Source organism: Danio rerio, chromosome 1 (genome assembly GCF_049306965.1).
Source record: "Danio rerio strain Tuebingen ecotype United States chromosome 1, GRCz12tu, whole genome shotgun sequence".
Taxonomy (NCBI): Eukaryota; Metazoa; Chordata; class Actinopteri; order Cypriniformes; family Danionidae; genus Danio; species Danio rerio.
Window position 1 is genome coordinate 47,443,261 of NC_133176.1, and position 18,220 is coordinate 47,461,480.

Genomic DNA, 18,220 nt, shown 5'->3' on the forward strand with positions numbered 1-18,220 from the left:
GTTGGTAAAAAAAGGTGCGCAACCAACCAACAGTATCAGGTTTTTGCTAAAATGACTAAGTACAAGTGTGAAAGTGAAAGAATGAAGCAGTGTACCAGGGTTCCCGCGGGTCCTTAAAGTCTTAAAATGTCTTAAATCAAAATCCGGGAAATTAAGGTCTTAAATTGTCTTAAATTTTACCGTAAAGTGGCTGTTAGGTATTACATTTTCAGCCGGTGTGCTTAATGACGATAGGGAAGCACAGTGGTCCACTGTAAAACATCTAATAGTTGATTAATTTAGTATGTGTGAAACAGAAGAGAAATGACAGTCTCAGTGATTTATTAGCTTATTACGGTAGGTCGGCTACAGATGATTATGTTGGTCTGCACCTGAATGCTGTCAATTTGAGGTTCAAAATGCAAAGATGGGAAAGTGTAAATTTAACGACGTGGCAAAAAGGCAATGTCTAAATTCTGCAAAAAGACATTTTCGTTAGGGACCATGGGGCTCAAAGTCGTAGAGTCGCACATTAAAGGAGGAAAGCAGCAGCGGGACGTTGCAGCAGCTATAACGGGTCCAGGTTAATCCCTGCATTGTTTGCAGCTCGATCTAACAATGTTACTAGTTCAGACTAGAGCTGATGATCTTTGTTGGGTTCGGACTTTATTTCTATCATTTTAGACTGGGTTGTGCCGGGCTTGGGCTTGCGCAGTAAATGAACAGTCATGCGATGCATTTCTATTTGCTTGTGTGCGTGTGTGTAGGGTCAGGTGATGTGCATTTTCAGTGGTATAGTGTGGAAGGAGGGCTTTTCAGAATTGTTAGATGAAATGCCAGTGTGGTTGTGGATCGTTTTCGTTTTAAAATGCCGTTTTAAAACTAAGACTGATTAGTGGAAACAGGGAATAAAGCCTCTTTTAGAACTATATTTATGATAATTGGAATGATTTTAAACAAAATGACACCAGTTTACACTTATTTAAGGCTTATTTTTGGATTGCAGCAAATGTGGTCCAAATCCATTTTTTCCCATTGCAGTGTGAACAGTACAAACCACATGGAAACTGATCCATTCTATTTTAATTTGGTCCACTTTTATGTGTAAAATACATGTTGGATATTTTTCTGTGTGACCTCCAGTCTGGAGGGTCCTCTTGAACAGTCGCGTGATTTTGCATTGACAGGAGCCACTTCAAAGATTATGCTTTCTGGTAGTTCTTGGTTTCTTCCAGAACGGTTTGTGTTTATAGCCAGTATTACAGTAATAGCTCTGTACAATCTAAACTTAAAGGGACATTTCACCTAAAAATTAAAAGGTACATCATTTATTTTCCCTCATTTTGTTTTAAACCTGAGTTTTTTTGTCCGTTGATCGCAGAAGAAAATATTTTGAAGGCTGGTTGCTAAGACCCATCGACTTATACACTCTCAGAAATAGAGGTACACGAGTTGTCACTAGGGTGGTACCTTTTCAAAGGGTACAAATTTGTATTTTAAAGGTCCATATTAATACTCCAAAGGTACATATTAATACTTAAAAAGTACAAAAGTGTTCCTCCTTAAATTTTAGGGTACTATTATATATTTTTGAGCTACCAATATGTACCCTTTAAGTACAAATGTGTACCTTTGAAAAGGTACCACCCCAGTGACAGCTCGCGTACCTTCATTTCTGAGAGTGTTGGGAAAAACATTAATATAGAAGTTGATGGGTGCCAGCTTATTTTGTGTTAAAGGGAGGAAAGAAACTCAATTAGGTTTTGATTTTAAGGATTAGTAGCTGATTATAGAACATTTTTGTGTTAATGAATTTTGATAATTTTTAGGTTAACTATCCCTTTGTAAGGGGTCATACTATAAACACTCTAAAAACAAATACTTTAGTATTACCACATCTTGAGTCTTGAATGTGGATTTGTTGTTATGCAAATGAGAATTTGTTGTTATGAAAAATAATCAGAATCTGGTGTTGACAACATTTAAATAAAATAAATAAAGTGCACCGCCAAATGAAAAATATTGGGTTAAAGCATTAATTCCGAATTGAGCGCTAATGCTTGTGTTTATGTGAATGTAGCCTGAGATCATTGGATGACACAAGCAAGAAATCTTGTGTTTTGAAATGTGACCTTAATCTGAATGGTCGTATCGGAATTCATGTGACTTGTACATCACTTTAGATAAACCTTGATCTCATTTTTGTGTTGATTTAGTCTGAAGATTTGACATGCTGGTTGTTCTTTGGCCATTCTGCTGTTTGGGAGACTGATGTAAAGAAAGTTTGTGGATGGGGCAGTAATATCTGAGTAAATGCAGTGCTGGGTAATCTAGTATAATCTGAAGCATATCCTAATCCTTAATTGTGAATAATGCAAATATAACACCACACATTTCACTTTCACTTTTCCTGTTTTTTAGATTAAGATATACCTATTAGATATGCAAGAATTAGCAGCACATCACTTTATAAGCAAATGCGTCATGTTGATTTCTGCATGCTCCGATTAGGTCCAAATGTCAGCGTGCATCTTCTCATATTTTTCTTTGCAATAGGCTCCATAAGCGTTGAATTCTGAGCCATAATTAGGTCCAGACATTTTTTGCTATTTCTGCTATGACATGCATTTTGATATGCTTTACAAAATGTTCATGCTGTTCATTTTCATATAATGAAGCATAAAGTGACCATAGGATATAAAGCTCCAAAAAGGACTTAATGTAATAAGACTAGTGTGTGACTTATGTTTTTGGTGTTTAATTTGACAATATTTGCTCTCTTATGCTTCCGGGTTTTCTCGGGCTATAAACTTTAAGCTGAAGTTGATTTATATACAGATAATCTTTCTCTCAGTCAAAGCTTTAATCTGTCATTTGTGCTTGCGCCTCACTCTATTCTGTTATGTGACAAGAATGTGAAAGATACAAGTCGTTTGAAATAGTTGCAGACAGAGGAGTTTGGCTATTTTTGGCATTTTTAGTGTACTACTTATAATAAATTTCACATTAACTAGCATTTATTTGATAATCTTATTTCATTTTGCACAAATTCTATGTGCATGTTATTAGGGTTGGGTACCGAAAACCTCATGGCAACGGTACCTATGTAACTGGTATATACCGGACTGAATCGGCATATGAATTTCGTTGCCACTAGTGCTGCGAAAAGGACTTAAAGCATCAAGTGTTGCATCAAAAGCACACACAGCAGGGCTCGAAATTAACCTTTTTGATTGGTAGCACCGGTGCTCCTAACTTAAAAAATTTAGTTGCACGCACCAATTATGAGCACCGTTACTACAAGTTTTATACAAGCATATTTATTGTATTTGAAATCAACACTAATCAAACTAACAAGTAAAAAAAATAATACATATATGCAAGCTTGAGGAAAATATGTCTCAACGAAATCCCGTTATCACAAGAAAATACGTTTTTATAACAGAACTGAGTGAGCAAAAGATACACGGAGCGCTCACCGGCCCTCCACACACTGCTTGAATGAGTCTGTTAACGGTATAACTCTGCTGTTTTCACAAGTGCTGTCTGATATTGCACTGATGCTTTTGACACATACTGTACCTTATTATATGCATACATGTTAATAGCAATACCGGTTTTTTCATGAGTAGCGATATTAGTTTACTCTGTGTAAGCCCATTTGCGATGGTGTAGCCTACGTGGTGTTCAGTTTGACATATAGCTGCCACTTGCACGGCGGACAGCATCTGGCGATTATATGAAGGATTAAACAGAAGCTCTCGTGCTAGATGTGGCAAACAGTTACCTGAAAACTCCATAGCGGACTTGAAGCCAATGGAAGTCTTCTACTCTTAGAAAAGTGTAGATTGTGGATTAACATTCAGCACATGATCATTAGTAAGATGTGTCATTATTTGTAACTAGATGGTTTCTAAAACTAAATCTGTCAGCGTTATCTATATTCTCATCTTCAGCGCTTTACAATTTTTCGCAGTAGTAGCTTTCTGTCATCCGAAGCCAGAAGGCGCTGAGTGATTGACAGCTGATATTAACCAATCATTCGCGTTCAGTGCTAGAGCAGTGGTGGGCCAATAAGAAGAGCGTGAAGGCGGGGCAAGCATTACGGACTTGGATTTGTTTACTGCAGCAAGTTGACATGACAACTGTTTTAAACCATTCCTGAGCTCTGCGTTTCGCGTTTCAACTGCAGACAAAAAGCTTAGAGATGCATTCTGCGTGAATGTCTCCTGAATCTGCGCATGTGGTGAACATTTTGCAGTAAAAACTGGTCGCACACAACAATTTTAAGCACTCGCAGAAATGCACCCAAATATATTTTAAGGTCGCATAGATAAAATTTCGGCCGCATATGCAACCAAAATGGTCGCAATTTCGAGCCCTGCACAGGGACGCGTTGTCACACAATCTCTAAACATTTCATTCTAAACAACTTTGAGGGATACAGACACCGCCTAACATCATCAGGCATTTGTTCTTGTTGCTAAGCACACACAAACGTAGGCAACGAACGAGCACAGTACATCGCATCCGGTGAGTGACACCTTTCAGATTCATCAACATGCACGATCACGTTCATCAAATTTGCTTTTAAGCATTCTAAAGTATGGTTATATTTTAGAAGCAAGGATTCTGACACACCAATGTGAAGCAGATGCTTTACAAAAGTAGTGTTTCAAGGGGGAAACATCAAAATTAATGAAACATTTGAGGGTGCATGTAATAAACTTAAAGGCAAAGGAATGACTTTGACAGCCTGCGCATCTGCCACTTTCAAGGAGTGCGTTTACACGGACAATACTCTGATTAAGACTCTACCATGTAAACAGACTTTTTATTTATTTATTATTATTTTTTCTCATTACCCTAAAGGACCACAGACACCCCCGTGTTATGAAATGCGAAAGCTGTTTCTTTCCATTTGGCGTGCGGTATCAAAATCCATTAAAACAACACTCTTCCATCATTCCTTATGTTATATTCTCATCCGATGCCTCCGTTTTTCATGGAGCAAGAACAATATGTTGCTAAATGAAAGTGAAACTGCTGAAGTGCAGTTAAAAGTTGAGAAATAAAAATTAAACATTCAAAATTACATTAATCTCTGGAGGAAACGTGGATAGCATGGTGACACAGCAGCATCAATCAATGGGCCATAACATGTAAAACGAGATTACAAAAGGAACATTCAAAAAGCAACTCATCTAAACATCTTAATTATATTATTGTCTCATTCAGATTAAGGCAAATCATTAGATCACTGATATCTGTTTAAGGGTGCTTTCACACCTGTGAATCGATTCAGTTGTTAATTTAGTTTATTTTTTAAAATGCCAAAACCAAACACTTTAAAATACCAATTTCCACTTTTTCAATCTGGCGTATTATCACTTAACAAGATATTTGCTGTTTATTACTTCTAAAGCAGGATCTTATTCTGCATCCCTAAACCTAAACCCAACTGCTACCTTAATAAGCTGCAAATTAAAAGTTTATTGATCTGGAAACCTTAGTTAATGATTTGTTAATGGCGAGAATTGTACCTTAATATAAATTGATGACAATTGTTATCTAAAATAGAGATTTTCAGTGGCACAGTTTTTTTTTTATATTATTTATATATTTTTTAAATTTCTTTTCTAATAATTTAATACACTAGAAGCATTTTGTTTATAAAGAATTGTGCATGTGTATAAAACTTTTACAAAATACATAACGCAAGTAATGTAATACAAGCTGGTCTTTGTGTAGTCTTAGGTTTGTAGATGTTTACAGTGAGACTTTTTTGGATAAACGTTTACTTTAAATATTTATTGTTTGTTTTTACATGCGTGTGAATTCTGGGGAAATTTTCCTTCTCCTGTTTTTCACTTTTTGTTTTGTTGCTGTTTTGGAATTTTAGTTTTTACCTTTGGCCCAATAATCTACGGTGCGCTAGTTATGTTTTGGCTATCTTTTCTTAATGATGCATAGTAATGACTCATGGGCTGGTGAGGACCTGTTTCTCTTTCACTTTAACCTAACTGTAATAATCTAGAGAACTGGGAAGTTCAACTGTTCATGATCGGAAGCAAATTCTCCCTTTCTTCCCTTTCTTCTAAGCTTTATATATATTGTGTAAAACATCATGCTCTCATTTTCGAAGGAATTTTTTAATCCTCTTCCAGTCTGTAACTCAAATTGACTCAGCTTGCCGTATATAACATCAGTCATGTTCAGATCAGTGCTCAGTTTTTTTTTTCACCTGCTGTTCGCGCTCAGCGTTTGCACCCCACCCAGAAAACTGGTGTTAATGAGCAAATGCAGCGCGAAGTCACAGAAGTAGTTATTTATACACTACGCTTCTGATATCATGATGGATCCAGTGAGAGGATCTTACAATAGAGCTTCTATGTAAGAGTGAAAAACAAAACGTGTCCCCTGAGATTTCAGAGCGTCTCCAGCTGTTTTCCAAAATGCAGTTCAAAAGTGTAGGATCAATCCTAGTTGGTAAGCCAGTAAAGCAAGAAGTGATTTGCAATGACCAGATACCAACTTCAAGTTATAATCATTATAGTACTTTGTCTTAAAAAAAAAAAAATATATATATATATATATATATATATATATATATATATATATATATATATATATATATATATATATATATATATATATATATATATATATATATATATATTATTTTTAGTATCTACACTTTTTTTTTTTTTTTACATATTATCTGTTGACCTATATTTCTGCTTTTTAAGTTTTTTTTAATACATCACTCTATTCATTTGAAATGGTTAGGGTTAGCCTAATGTTGTCACAATTAGGGTTGTAACAATATACCGGTATGACGGTTTACCACGATTTGAACGTGCACGATTATCATACCATGAACAATTGCATATCAACGGTTTTAACCCTTAAAGACCGAGACAGCCGCCCGCGGCTAAAAATAAGTATTGCTCTTAAATGTTTAATAACTTTTGATCCGCTGATCCGATTCATACAATTCAAAGATTGGCATAAAGAAGAGAATCTCAGCTTTCCAGTGCTGTATCACATAACATAACGCGGACTTTCAGAGGCTCCGGAATCAGTGCGGTTACGTCATCAACATTTGACAACGCTGATTTGACAAAGGAACGCTCGTCACTGTGTCTCCGGACAAATCAGACATGATACATTGATGCATTGTCCCTCCTCCATGCCCAGATTGGTTCAAACTCGCTATATCACAACCAATAAGCATAGGTTTCGCTTTTGTTTGTGGACCAAGCTTTTTGAACAACACTGAATGAGAGATAGGCATACATTTATGCGCGGCTAAATAAAACGCAAAAAAAAAAGTTTTGCATGAAATAATTCTCATACTAAGTACTTTTGCATGCACAGCAGCACAGAAACATGACAAAACAGTGACACAGCAAAGACGAACTGCTGCTCTTGCTGTTTTCAAAAGACGCAAATGAAGATGCAGCGGTTTGTCAGTCTGCATTGCAGACAACCACATCCAAATCCATATCGATAGACCACCATATCCATGCTGGCACATAAAACCTAAGGATGTTTCATATTGAATCTAGTTTCGTTATATAACTATTTATAGCATAGTAAATATTTATATCTATTTTTACTGAGGATTTGCACCATGTTTATTTGGACTTTATTTGGACTTTAACACATTATTTATTATTTTCTTATTTTTTATTTGTTCATTGTAAGTGGTGTTGTTTATAGTAACTAAAAATATATTATTTGGAAAAAGTCAAATTTGCTTCACTGTTCTATTATTTTGTAACATTTGTAACATACCGTATACCGCGAAACCGTCAAACCGTGGTATTGTTTTAGACGATTATCATACCGTGAAAAATTCATACCGTTACAACCCTAGTCACAATACTAGAATTCTATACCACCTGGTACTGAAATTTGTACCGTGAAGATCAGGCCATTTATCAGCTGATCGCTCGTACATCAGCTTATAAACAGTCCAGCTGATCTTTGTGGCTTTAAAACTCTCTAGTGTCCCTGTATCTGTAGTTACACTCAGAAAACAGCAGTGAGTTCGGTGATCTGATGACCTTCACGGTCAATCACAGTCATTTCTGTTAAGCATGTAAAAACAATGGCAAGTCAACGCCATCTAAGAATGTGCTCAACAGCACTCAAATGTTTGCGGGAAATGGACGTTTTTAAAATTAGCAATTGGTACCAAATTCCAGTATTGTGACACCACGTTAGCCATTTAAGTTTAAATAAATATTTTTGAAATTACTGATAATAATAAATTTTTATTTATTTATATTTATATAAAAAATTATATATAATTATTAATTATTATTTTATTTTTTATTTTTTTGCTTAAAATAAAGATAACGATTTTCTCATAGTTTTGTAGATGGAAAATAAAGGTTAATGTAAGTGGGCTATTATTGTTATTTCTCAAACATATGGTAAAACAACTATTTTTTTTTTTTTTTTTAGTCAACTGTTGGTTAAAATGCTCAATTTTGATTGATTTTGAATGGTTTTGACTTCAACAGACTATAAATTTGTCTTGCCCATTAATGCACAGAGTGATTACATCAGAATATAATTATTCATAATTCTAAAGTTTTGTTATGTTTGAGGCACATGCTTGCAATCTGTCATTGACAACATTATTAGATCATTTTTTCACTGGTAGACATTTATTCCCATGCACAACACTCGCTATGAACGAATAGCACGTTAAATGCTTGTCATAATCATAACTCTAAAATGTGATATGATTATTTAAATGATGTGCACATTTTTGGTTTAGTTTTCACTGCAAAGTGCTGTTCATACATCCTGCACAGCTTCCAAACAATTACTCTGTCTCACAAACTCAATGTCATTTACATCTTTATTACCTGTTATTCACAGCCTATGCAGATTCTGTTCACTAAAGTAGACTTCATTTACAGGCCTGCACCTTTCTGTGGTGACAGCTCACGTCGTGTTATTTCACGGCTGCTAATACATCATTACATGAGGATAGAAATGACATTTTTGGGTGACATTATAGAAATGACATTATACCTTATTAATACAGTATGTGAATTTCAACACCATTTGAAGGTGTCCATGTTGCTGAACAATGTATGTAAAACAATGTGAATACTTATGCAGCCACCTTTGCCCCCCTTCCAAAACTTAAAAATATGATTGGCAGAATTGTAGAAATGTCGAATCGAGATCGGGATCTTTTTTTCGATTAATCGTGCAGATGTAGTACAACATTTGAATTTGATTTTACTACACAACCGTTAGTAAGTGTGTTTCTATATGGTATGAATGATAGTATAAATGGAACTCAGATGTACTACATCTGCCATTTGTCAAGATCACGTAACCTACCCACGTGACGCGCACTTCAGATTCTCACCAACTTCTCGCATAGTGTCTAGAATATTATGAATTCCTTTCTACTCTATTCTATAGTATGGAATTATAGTATGGAAATATGTGATTTCAGATGCAGCCATGAACTTTAAAATTTCAGTACTGATTGATTGGTAGAGAAGTTGATACTTTCGACAAAGCTATTGTAAAGTGAAAGCATATTAAATAAGTGAATGTTTGTATGTGTACATAGGGCAATAATTGATATACAATTATTGGGATTTATTTAGTTTTTCTGCAATATATTTGACAATTTATTAATACAAACACCAGATGTCTTGAATAGCTCTTGAAATTCATAATTTTAGATTGATGTAGGAAAATTTTGTAGGGTAGGGCATCTGCATAACATATAATAAACAAATTACAAACTAAATGGAATAGAGCAGATGCAATGAAAGACACAAATGAAATTAACAGTGCTTTTCTGGTTTTCTGAGGACTTGTATATTATTTAAACACATTCATTCATACATTTTCCTTTGGCTTACTCCCTTATTCATCTGGGGTCGCCACAGTGGAAAAAACACCAACTTATCCAGCATGTTTTACGCAGCTAATTCCCTTCCAGCTGCAACCTAGTACTGGGAAACACCCATACACACTCACATGCACACACGCACTCATTCACTACGGCTGATTTAGCTTATTCAATTCACCTATACTGCATGTCTTTGGACTGTGGGAGAAACCCAAAGCATCCGCAGGAAAGCCAGCCAACACAGGGAGAACATGCAAACTCCACACACAAATGCCAACTAACTTAGCTGGGACTCAAACCAACCTTCTTGCTGTGATGCGACAGTGCTTACCACTGAGTCACTGTGTCACCCTTTATTCATACACAGAGCTCGAATAATATATCCATACATACAAGCGCACACACAAATACTTTAGTAAGAGTTGTCTTTTTTTTTTTTTCTTGTTTAAAAAAAAAACTAAAGTGTATATTCAGTTGTCAGACAGTGAAGTGGCCTCCTGAAAGGCCGGCACAGCAGAACAGAAAGGACTGTTTGCAGTTGTATGGATCTGTGGAGCCACTTTGGATGTGAAAAGACCTTGGCTCATTCCTTGTTGTGTCTGCACTTGTTGTGCTTGCCTTTACACGATCACTTCTGACACCGCGTCTGAATCACTCTTGTATCTGCGGGCTTGAAACCGGTCTGGTTTCCTCTGTGTTGTCACTCCGCGAAGGCAGCGTGATCACGCCTGCATCTGAACTGCTTTGTTAGCACCTGTCTTGCTCGCGCTCTTTTTCACAGATTTTTATTTTCTGTCTGTCCCGTTCTCGCACATTTCTCTTCTGTCGCTCCCTGTTGCTGCTTCTTGATTTAGCTTGCCGCATGGATCACATGGTGCACTTTATGTATGGGTACACCAGTGGTTAAACGTTTGGAATAACTACATGTATTTTTTTCTAGAAAGAAGGAAATCTGTTATGTGCACCAAGTCAGTTTTATTTGTTTTATTCCAAAATACAGTATAAAAAAAAGTAATATTGTGTATAAAAGTGATATTGCCACTTAAAATATGCATTTTAAAAACTAATATTGTATACAGGGTATCTGCGGGGTCTTAATGTCTTTAAGCCCTAAAATATAGCTTTTGAGATTTAAGTCTTAAATCTACTGAAATGTAGATTTGTAGGTCTTAGATTTGTTGTAGGTCTTAAATCTTTTTTTTTAACAGGTCTTAATGCTCCTTTGTTCATGTATAGCTACCCAATTTGGCCATTACAGGGTGTCTGCGGGGTCTTAAAGTATTAAAAGTTGATAAATCAATTATGAGAAAAAAAGACCCTTTAAAAGGTATTAAAGTCCTAATTGCGTTGTTGCAATGTCTAAAATTTAGTTCAAGCGTTGTCCAAATTGTTTGACTCCAAAAAAAGCATAAATATATTTATATTTCTCCTAATATTAACAACAGTGTGCTCGATCCACGCAATTGGTTTGGGCCAGGGCGCTACTGGCCAAGCTCCTCCGTCACGTAATTTGCAAAAATGTTGGAATGTGATGTGACTCTCTCCACATGTAGCGAAACCATAGAGTGAAATAGACAGCAAAATGGGAAAATGTAAGTTTGCGTACTCCTGGTTGGAGAAAGAGGAGTTTAAATAGTGACAGCTGAAACCTGTCGCCGAAAACAACCGCATTATTTATTCTTCAAAGCGTGTTTTCTTCTGAGCTTATCTGAGTTCTGTTGCACAGTTGTGCTCCATTGAATTAACTCTTTATTAACAACTGCTTAAGTTAAAGGTTTGATACTAATTAGAGCTTGAAGTGGCGATGAGGTCTTAATATTCTGAGAAGGTCTTTAAAAAGTCTTAAGGTATTGAAATTACCTTTAGGATTTTTGCATTAACACTCATAACAATCACCAACAATCCCAAACGCAATAAAACTTTTACCTTTTTATTTAAAAATAGCATTGAATTACTTACAGTGACATTTGCCTAATTTCTCCATTTATTTACTGGTGAGGATACTAACCAAACCTATATTTTTTATTATTGTAGACTGAAGTAATTGACAGCTATGTTTTTTTTCTTGTTAAGGGAATTAGATTTGTGAATGAATATATTTGAAAATTAAAAAAAAAAAAATTTTATATAATAATAATAATAATAATATATTATTATTATTCTAAATGATATATATAATAATTATTCCAAACATTTGTCCACTGGTCTGTTTGTTTCTGATTTTATACATTATATTTCTACTGTAAGCATGCTGGGATGCTTTGGTGTTTTTCAGGGCGGGTGTGGATCTCCTAAATCTCCTGATTTGTGCGAGTGTGTAACTCCCTGTCCTCTTTCTCTCAGTGTGTATGGAGCAGTGTGAGAATGCCGCATCTCTCCTGGCCTCCGTGCGAGAGCAAGAGATGCAGTTTGAGCGTCTGACTCGAGCTCTGGAGGAGGAGAGGAGGAGCGTGGGGCCGTCCGGTACCCTACCCCGCCCCCTCCCCACCCTGCAGGTAACGCCCTCCCAGCCAATCATGCAGCATGGGCTCCCCCGCATCATCAACCATGCCGCATCACTCTGCACCACTTCGTCCTAGTTGGCACCTCGAGGAGCATGAGATTAACCCATCCCTTCACCATTGTCACCAAAACCCACCGTTTGCATCCTTGTCATCATTCACCCGTTCATCCTTTTGTCATTGTTGATGGCCTGTGGCATCACAGAGGACCTCAAACCATACTGCAACCTTTTTTTTTTTTTTTTGTTAAAGCCTCATTTCTTTGCATGTTTCTGCTTTGTCATCATTTAAACGGTTGTTTCACCCATAAATGAAGATCGTTATTAATTACTCGTCATTTCAAAGCCCTGAGACTTTTGTTCTTCTAAAGAACATAAATGAAGATATTTTAGATTAAATCAGAGAGCTCTCTCTCTTATCCTTCGTAGATGGCAAAAGTCCTCAAGTCGTTCAAAGTGTAGATAAAAACTTTTTTTTTTTGTAAAAACAGACCATACTGATTCACTAATCTGAATATTATCAAGCTACAAGAATATACTGTAAATAAATGCAGGGTTCTACATAGGGCTGGGCAATAAATCAATTTTTATTAAGTTCACATCGATTTGTTTGAATGAAAATCGGTTTTCACCCTAACATGTGACGCTCCCCTCTGGGTTCCTACAGTTCCCCCTGCATTTAAATCAAGAAAATAAAAACATTAATTGATTTATGGTAAAAATAATCAGGGATTTCTTTTTTTAAAGGCCATAATCGCCCAGCCCTAGCTCTACTCAATTCCTAATGTTGTCCCAACACAAATCATTTAATTTAACTTGATTGTTTTTTCCAAATTTAACTAGATTAAATATAGAACAATTTTAGTTATCCAAATAAAAACCTCAAGAATTGTGTTGATTCAGCTCATTATCAATAAGTTAGTTATGAGTTAGTACAGTTGTGTGTACTTTTGTGCCTACGAAACAAATAAGTTGATTTTAGGAAACCATCAATAGAGAATATTTGAAATTGGAAACTTTAACTGTTAATTTAAATTGGAATAGTATTTCACACTTTTGTAAAGCGTAACAAGCTTATTCTATGGAAGAATGGATATTTGACTGATAACTCTTGAGATTTGGAGGCATATATTTGCCAATAAATATGAAAATGTTTAGTAATTTTTCTGTGTAGTTGCAAAAACAAAAGGTTAACACAATCAAGTTTGATTTCATTTTAAAACCTTAACTTGAGCAAAGTTTAAACTGAACTATTCTTTTCTATGGCCAATTTTTTTGTATATGGAATAATGCATTTAATAAAGCAACCAAGTCACTGAAAGTTGAACAAAAGCAAAATACCAGAAAAAGAATAAAATGTGGCAGGCAGTGGTTCGACAAGCAGTAATAATACGTAATTTATTGTTGTCAGACAGGTAACTATAACATTAAAAATGGCATTTATCAATATTTCAATATGTTGTGAAATCCTACTGTTATTCAACTTCTCATTATCAGTGTAAAGGGTGCACGTTCACATATCAAGCTTGAACTTTTGCATCTGACGTATTACCTCAGATGTGCCTATGCTTTATTTCATACGGGAAGTTGCTTATGGGCATTCGGTGGTGTACGTTATTGCACAATGCTTGTGAACGCCAACAATATACTGACACTGAGGAGAAGAAACTGTTGAACAAAGTTAGTATTTGTATTTTACGTCTGCACAAGTATTCTCAAAGCCTGATAATATTTTTTTATTATCACATACTAAAGGTCTGTTTTGAAGATTTTTATTATTTATTATTATTTTTTTTTCAATATATATATATATTTTTGGTACCTTTCTGGACTTTAAACTTGTCGGCAACCTTGCTGTCTATGGAGGATGAGGGAGCTCTCAGGTTTAATCTAAAACTAGTTTCATATGAACAAAGATCTCAGGAGTTCTGAATGACGCAAGGGTGATTTTTGTCATCACAGTTTTCATTTTTGGCTGGACTAACACTAAGTTTTTGTTTGTTGTTTGTTTTTTTTCCCCCAATGTCAGACCATGTCAGTTTTCACAAAATGCATGTCTGTGCATTATACATGTGTAATTAACCTTTCTGTTTGACACATGTTCTTCAGTGAAGAGGAATTGGTTTGTTTTTTTCATTTGTTTGCTCACTGTCCTCCATAGTGAATGTCTCACTTATCACTGAAACTTTCTCAACTCTCAAAACCCCCTTCCGCTCATGTCTGAGAGAGAGGGAGAGAGATAACAAACCGGTTTAGTCAGACGAGTCTCCCTTGTGTGAGGATTTGAGTGTCTTTCGGTGGAAGTTGCTCAACGGGAGCACATGAAGTATCGTCTAAATTTCAGCTTTCTCAGTTTACTTTAATGTTTAGACTAGAGGAGGACTAGGATTGGTTGCATGAGCTACTTAGACACGCCCCTTCTTTCAAGGGCGTCAACTGTGAGAGTAAGGTTTTATTCATGGCTAGATAGTCGCATATTCAACCTTTTGTCTGTCTTTAGATAAGATTAACACAATCTTGCGTAATTGAAAGAATAAATGAATGAGGAGAAAAGGCTGTTTATGTAGTGTTAGAGGCAATTAGTTCGTTATAATTTTAGTTGTAATTTGAGTTTTTGTTCTTTATATAATTTTTATATTTCTATTTTAGTATTTGTGCATTTCAGCCAGTTGCCTGTTTTTAGATGTTTAAAACGTAAGCTATATCATGTCTTTTAGTTTAATAAATCAAACCCCATCACCCAAAACTTACCTCAGACAGGTTTAAGGATAACATTAAAATAATAATCATAAAACACAACCTCTGATATCTACAGCTGCTTTGATAGCTCCATTTTTCACAAAGTAATGGTAATAATTGTGTATATATTTTTTCAATTGTCTTTTTTTAAAATAAATTTTAGTACTTATTTACTAGTATTAGTATTTCAGATAGATTACAACATTTTAAATAAAGTTTTGTAGCTTAATTATTAATCATTTATATGCATGTATTAATCTGTGTAAGTATATTATTTATTTAGTATTATTTTTGTAATATTTATTATTTTTTATTAATTTATTTATAGTTATTATTGTTATAAAGTTTGTCTATTTATTTTATTATAATTATTGTTCTTTTTTATAATTTATTTTTTAATTGTTATCATTATATATTAGAAATATTATTATTATTTTTATATTGTATTATCGTTTTTTAATTCTTTGTTTACTCTTCATTTTTATTTATTATTATTTATTTATTATTATTATTATTGTTGTTGTTGTTGTTTTGTTGTTTATTTTCTATTATTTATTTATTTATTTTTTATCTTTCTATTGTTTATTTATTTTCTAATAAACTTAAATTGTCAGTAGTAATATTGTCACTTTTTAAATTTTATTTAAATCATTATATATTTCCATATTTGTTTAGTATTTATTGCATTTAAAAATGTAGTCAACCACCTAAAAGTTTATGTAAACTTGTTAACTGCATATTAATTATTTAGGCTACACCTTTTCTTTTTCTTTAAATGCAATTTAGTAAGTGTATATACCGTCAATTGTCATTTTCATTGATTTAGGTACTTAATATTAGTGTCAACTCATTTCATGTAGTTTCCAACATTTTAGATAACATTTGTAGCCTAAATAATGATTAATTGTACTTTGACTTTAATTTCTGTTAAGCTTAAATTATCAGTAGTTATTTTAGTAGTTATCAGTATTTTACTTTTGTTTGTTGTATGTGTGTTTTTTTTATTAAATTTAAACTAGTATGATTAGGTTATATTATTATCTACACCCATAACTACACTCCCTTATGGCTTTACTCAAACACTTAATCAAACATATAATACTAAATAAATGAGCATAGAATGAGTCGAGCCTTAATTAAAAAGAACCTTCTTTCAGTCAAAGTGCGCAAGTGTTATTTGCCATTTTGTACCATGTTCAAACATGGAGCACGACCCACAGATGTCACGATTTGACATCACTGACATCAAAAGTGGGGAAACGGATTTTGTTACACCTCATTTGAATACAGCACACTTAATGCAAATTATAATTGAGAGCTGCGCCTGAAGCATTGCATTTACGATCTGTTTATCATCAAACAAATATACCACATGACTTGATGTCATTAAATAATAGGAAGTTTTTAAATCTAAGAGTGATACACCTTTAAAAAAAAGACCTCTTCCATACATTCTCCAGCATACTTTCACACACAACAGACATGCATGTGAAGATAAGAAGCCAGTTAGCGGCGTTTGCAGTGTTGACATAGTTGTGTAGATATTAACATGCTGAGCAGGCTCCGTTCCTACCTGCTGACAGGTTCCCACAAGCCTGCCTGTCAGCGGAGATTACCATCTTACTTCACAAACTCCCTCTGTGGAGCAGAAGAAGTACGGCAGCCCACTCCCCCTGATTTATTTGCACGTAGAGCGTTTGTACTTTTCAAGTGTGAATAGTGCTGCATGCCATTGTCGTGTAAAAGCATGAGTAATAATATCCGATAGCGGTCAACCCCCTTCTCACATTCCTGGCATTCATTCAGCCATTTTTCATTCATTTCCACAACACTGTTATCTTCTGCTACTTTTGTGCAACGGTCTCATTAACTGAAGTTGTTTGTTTGTGTTCTCGCTGTTGTTTACCCTCATATGCATGCATGTTTGTGTGCTTTTTTTTATGCCTTTACTTGAGGCCTTGTTGTTATTTGTAGGTTCTCTGAATATTTAGCATCATTCGTTGCTATGATGACTGACCTCCTTTCTCGCTTTTTTGATTTTCTGCACTGGCATGTTTTTGTCTACAATTGTTTTTCTTTTTGTCTGTTTTCTGCAGAACGGCCGTATTACTGGTGATGCAGAGTTAGAACGGCTCAAATTGAGTGAGGGATACATAAACGGGACCCAGGTTAGTATTGTGTGCACACTACACTTTGTATTGTTATTTTTATCTACCAACTTTAATTTTAGGGAAAGCATCGGTTAAAAAAAAAAAGTATTCTGATTTTAGTTTGATTCAAATTAGACATTAACCTTGTATTTAGATCATAATAATCATAGATAAAACTGCTCTATTCTCACCTCATTAACATATTGGAACTGATTTGTAACCGATTTCTCTAACTGTTTGAAAATCCATGGCCTAAATACATCAATTATCAATACAAATGCTGTGGCTTAATAACAGCAATTATGGTTATTATATGCCTTTGTGCTAGTACATTTGATTGTAGTAGACAAAATATCCGTAATGACAAACTAAAAAAAATAATAATGTAAACAAAATTATTAAATAGTACCAACTATTTAATTAGTTTCAATTGGTTTGCATAAAAGAAATTAAAACAAATCTTTAGCAGTATAAATATTTTGTATATTGACATTTAATGGTAACTTCTGAGGTAAAATGGTCTCTACAGACATGTTTTAAAGTAATAAGAATAAAATTTTTGTAAAATTAATTCTTGTATTTAAAAAAAAATTTACCAGTAAAAAAAAAAAAAGCTAATTTCTGAAATGTGGTAAGAAGACCAACCAACTAAAGATGAATGGTTCTAAATAATAGCAAAAAAAGATACATGCACTTCGATTACAAATAGAGATCTTTGAAAAGAAATGGAGTAAATGACTGGCTTTCTCCACAGTGACAATATAACTATTCATTAACATTAACATCCTTTTAGAAGTTATGCGTCATGTTGAACCTTTTAATATATGTTTTCTCATCCGTCTTTCGGATGAGAGATTAAACTAAAGTCCTGACTCTCTGTTGATTATTAAAAATTCAATGGCACTTCTCGTAAAGAGTAGGAGTGTAACCCACTTGTCCTGGCCAAATTCACTT

General features: G+C 34.5%; 1 protein-coding gene across 26 annotated transcripts in view; it reads left to right on the forward strand.

Annotated features, from left to right (window-relative positions):
* ctnnd1 (catenin (cadherin-associated protein), delta 1) overlaps nt 1-18,220 on the forward strand; it is a 55,946-nt gene that overhangs the window by 10,815 nt on the left and 26,911 nt on the right. For 12 of the 26 annotated variants that reach the window (XM_009293418.4, XM_021476934.2, XM_009293431.4 and 9 more), the window contains exons 2-3: nt 12,221-12,372; nt 17,213-17,284. In XM_009293418.4, coding sequence (XP_009291693.1) covers nt 12,226-12,372; nt 17,213-17,284 — 219 coding nt within the window. In that variant the 5' untranslated portion in view covers nt 12,221-12,225. Of the gene's footprint in view, nt 1-12,152; nt 12,373-17,212; nt 17,285-18,220 lie in introns of all 26 variants that reach the window. The other 14 variants (XM_073953516.1, XM_021476943.2, XM_068221590.1 and 11 more) reach the window with 2 other exon arrangements.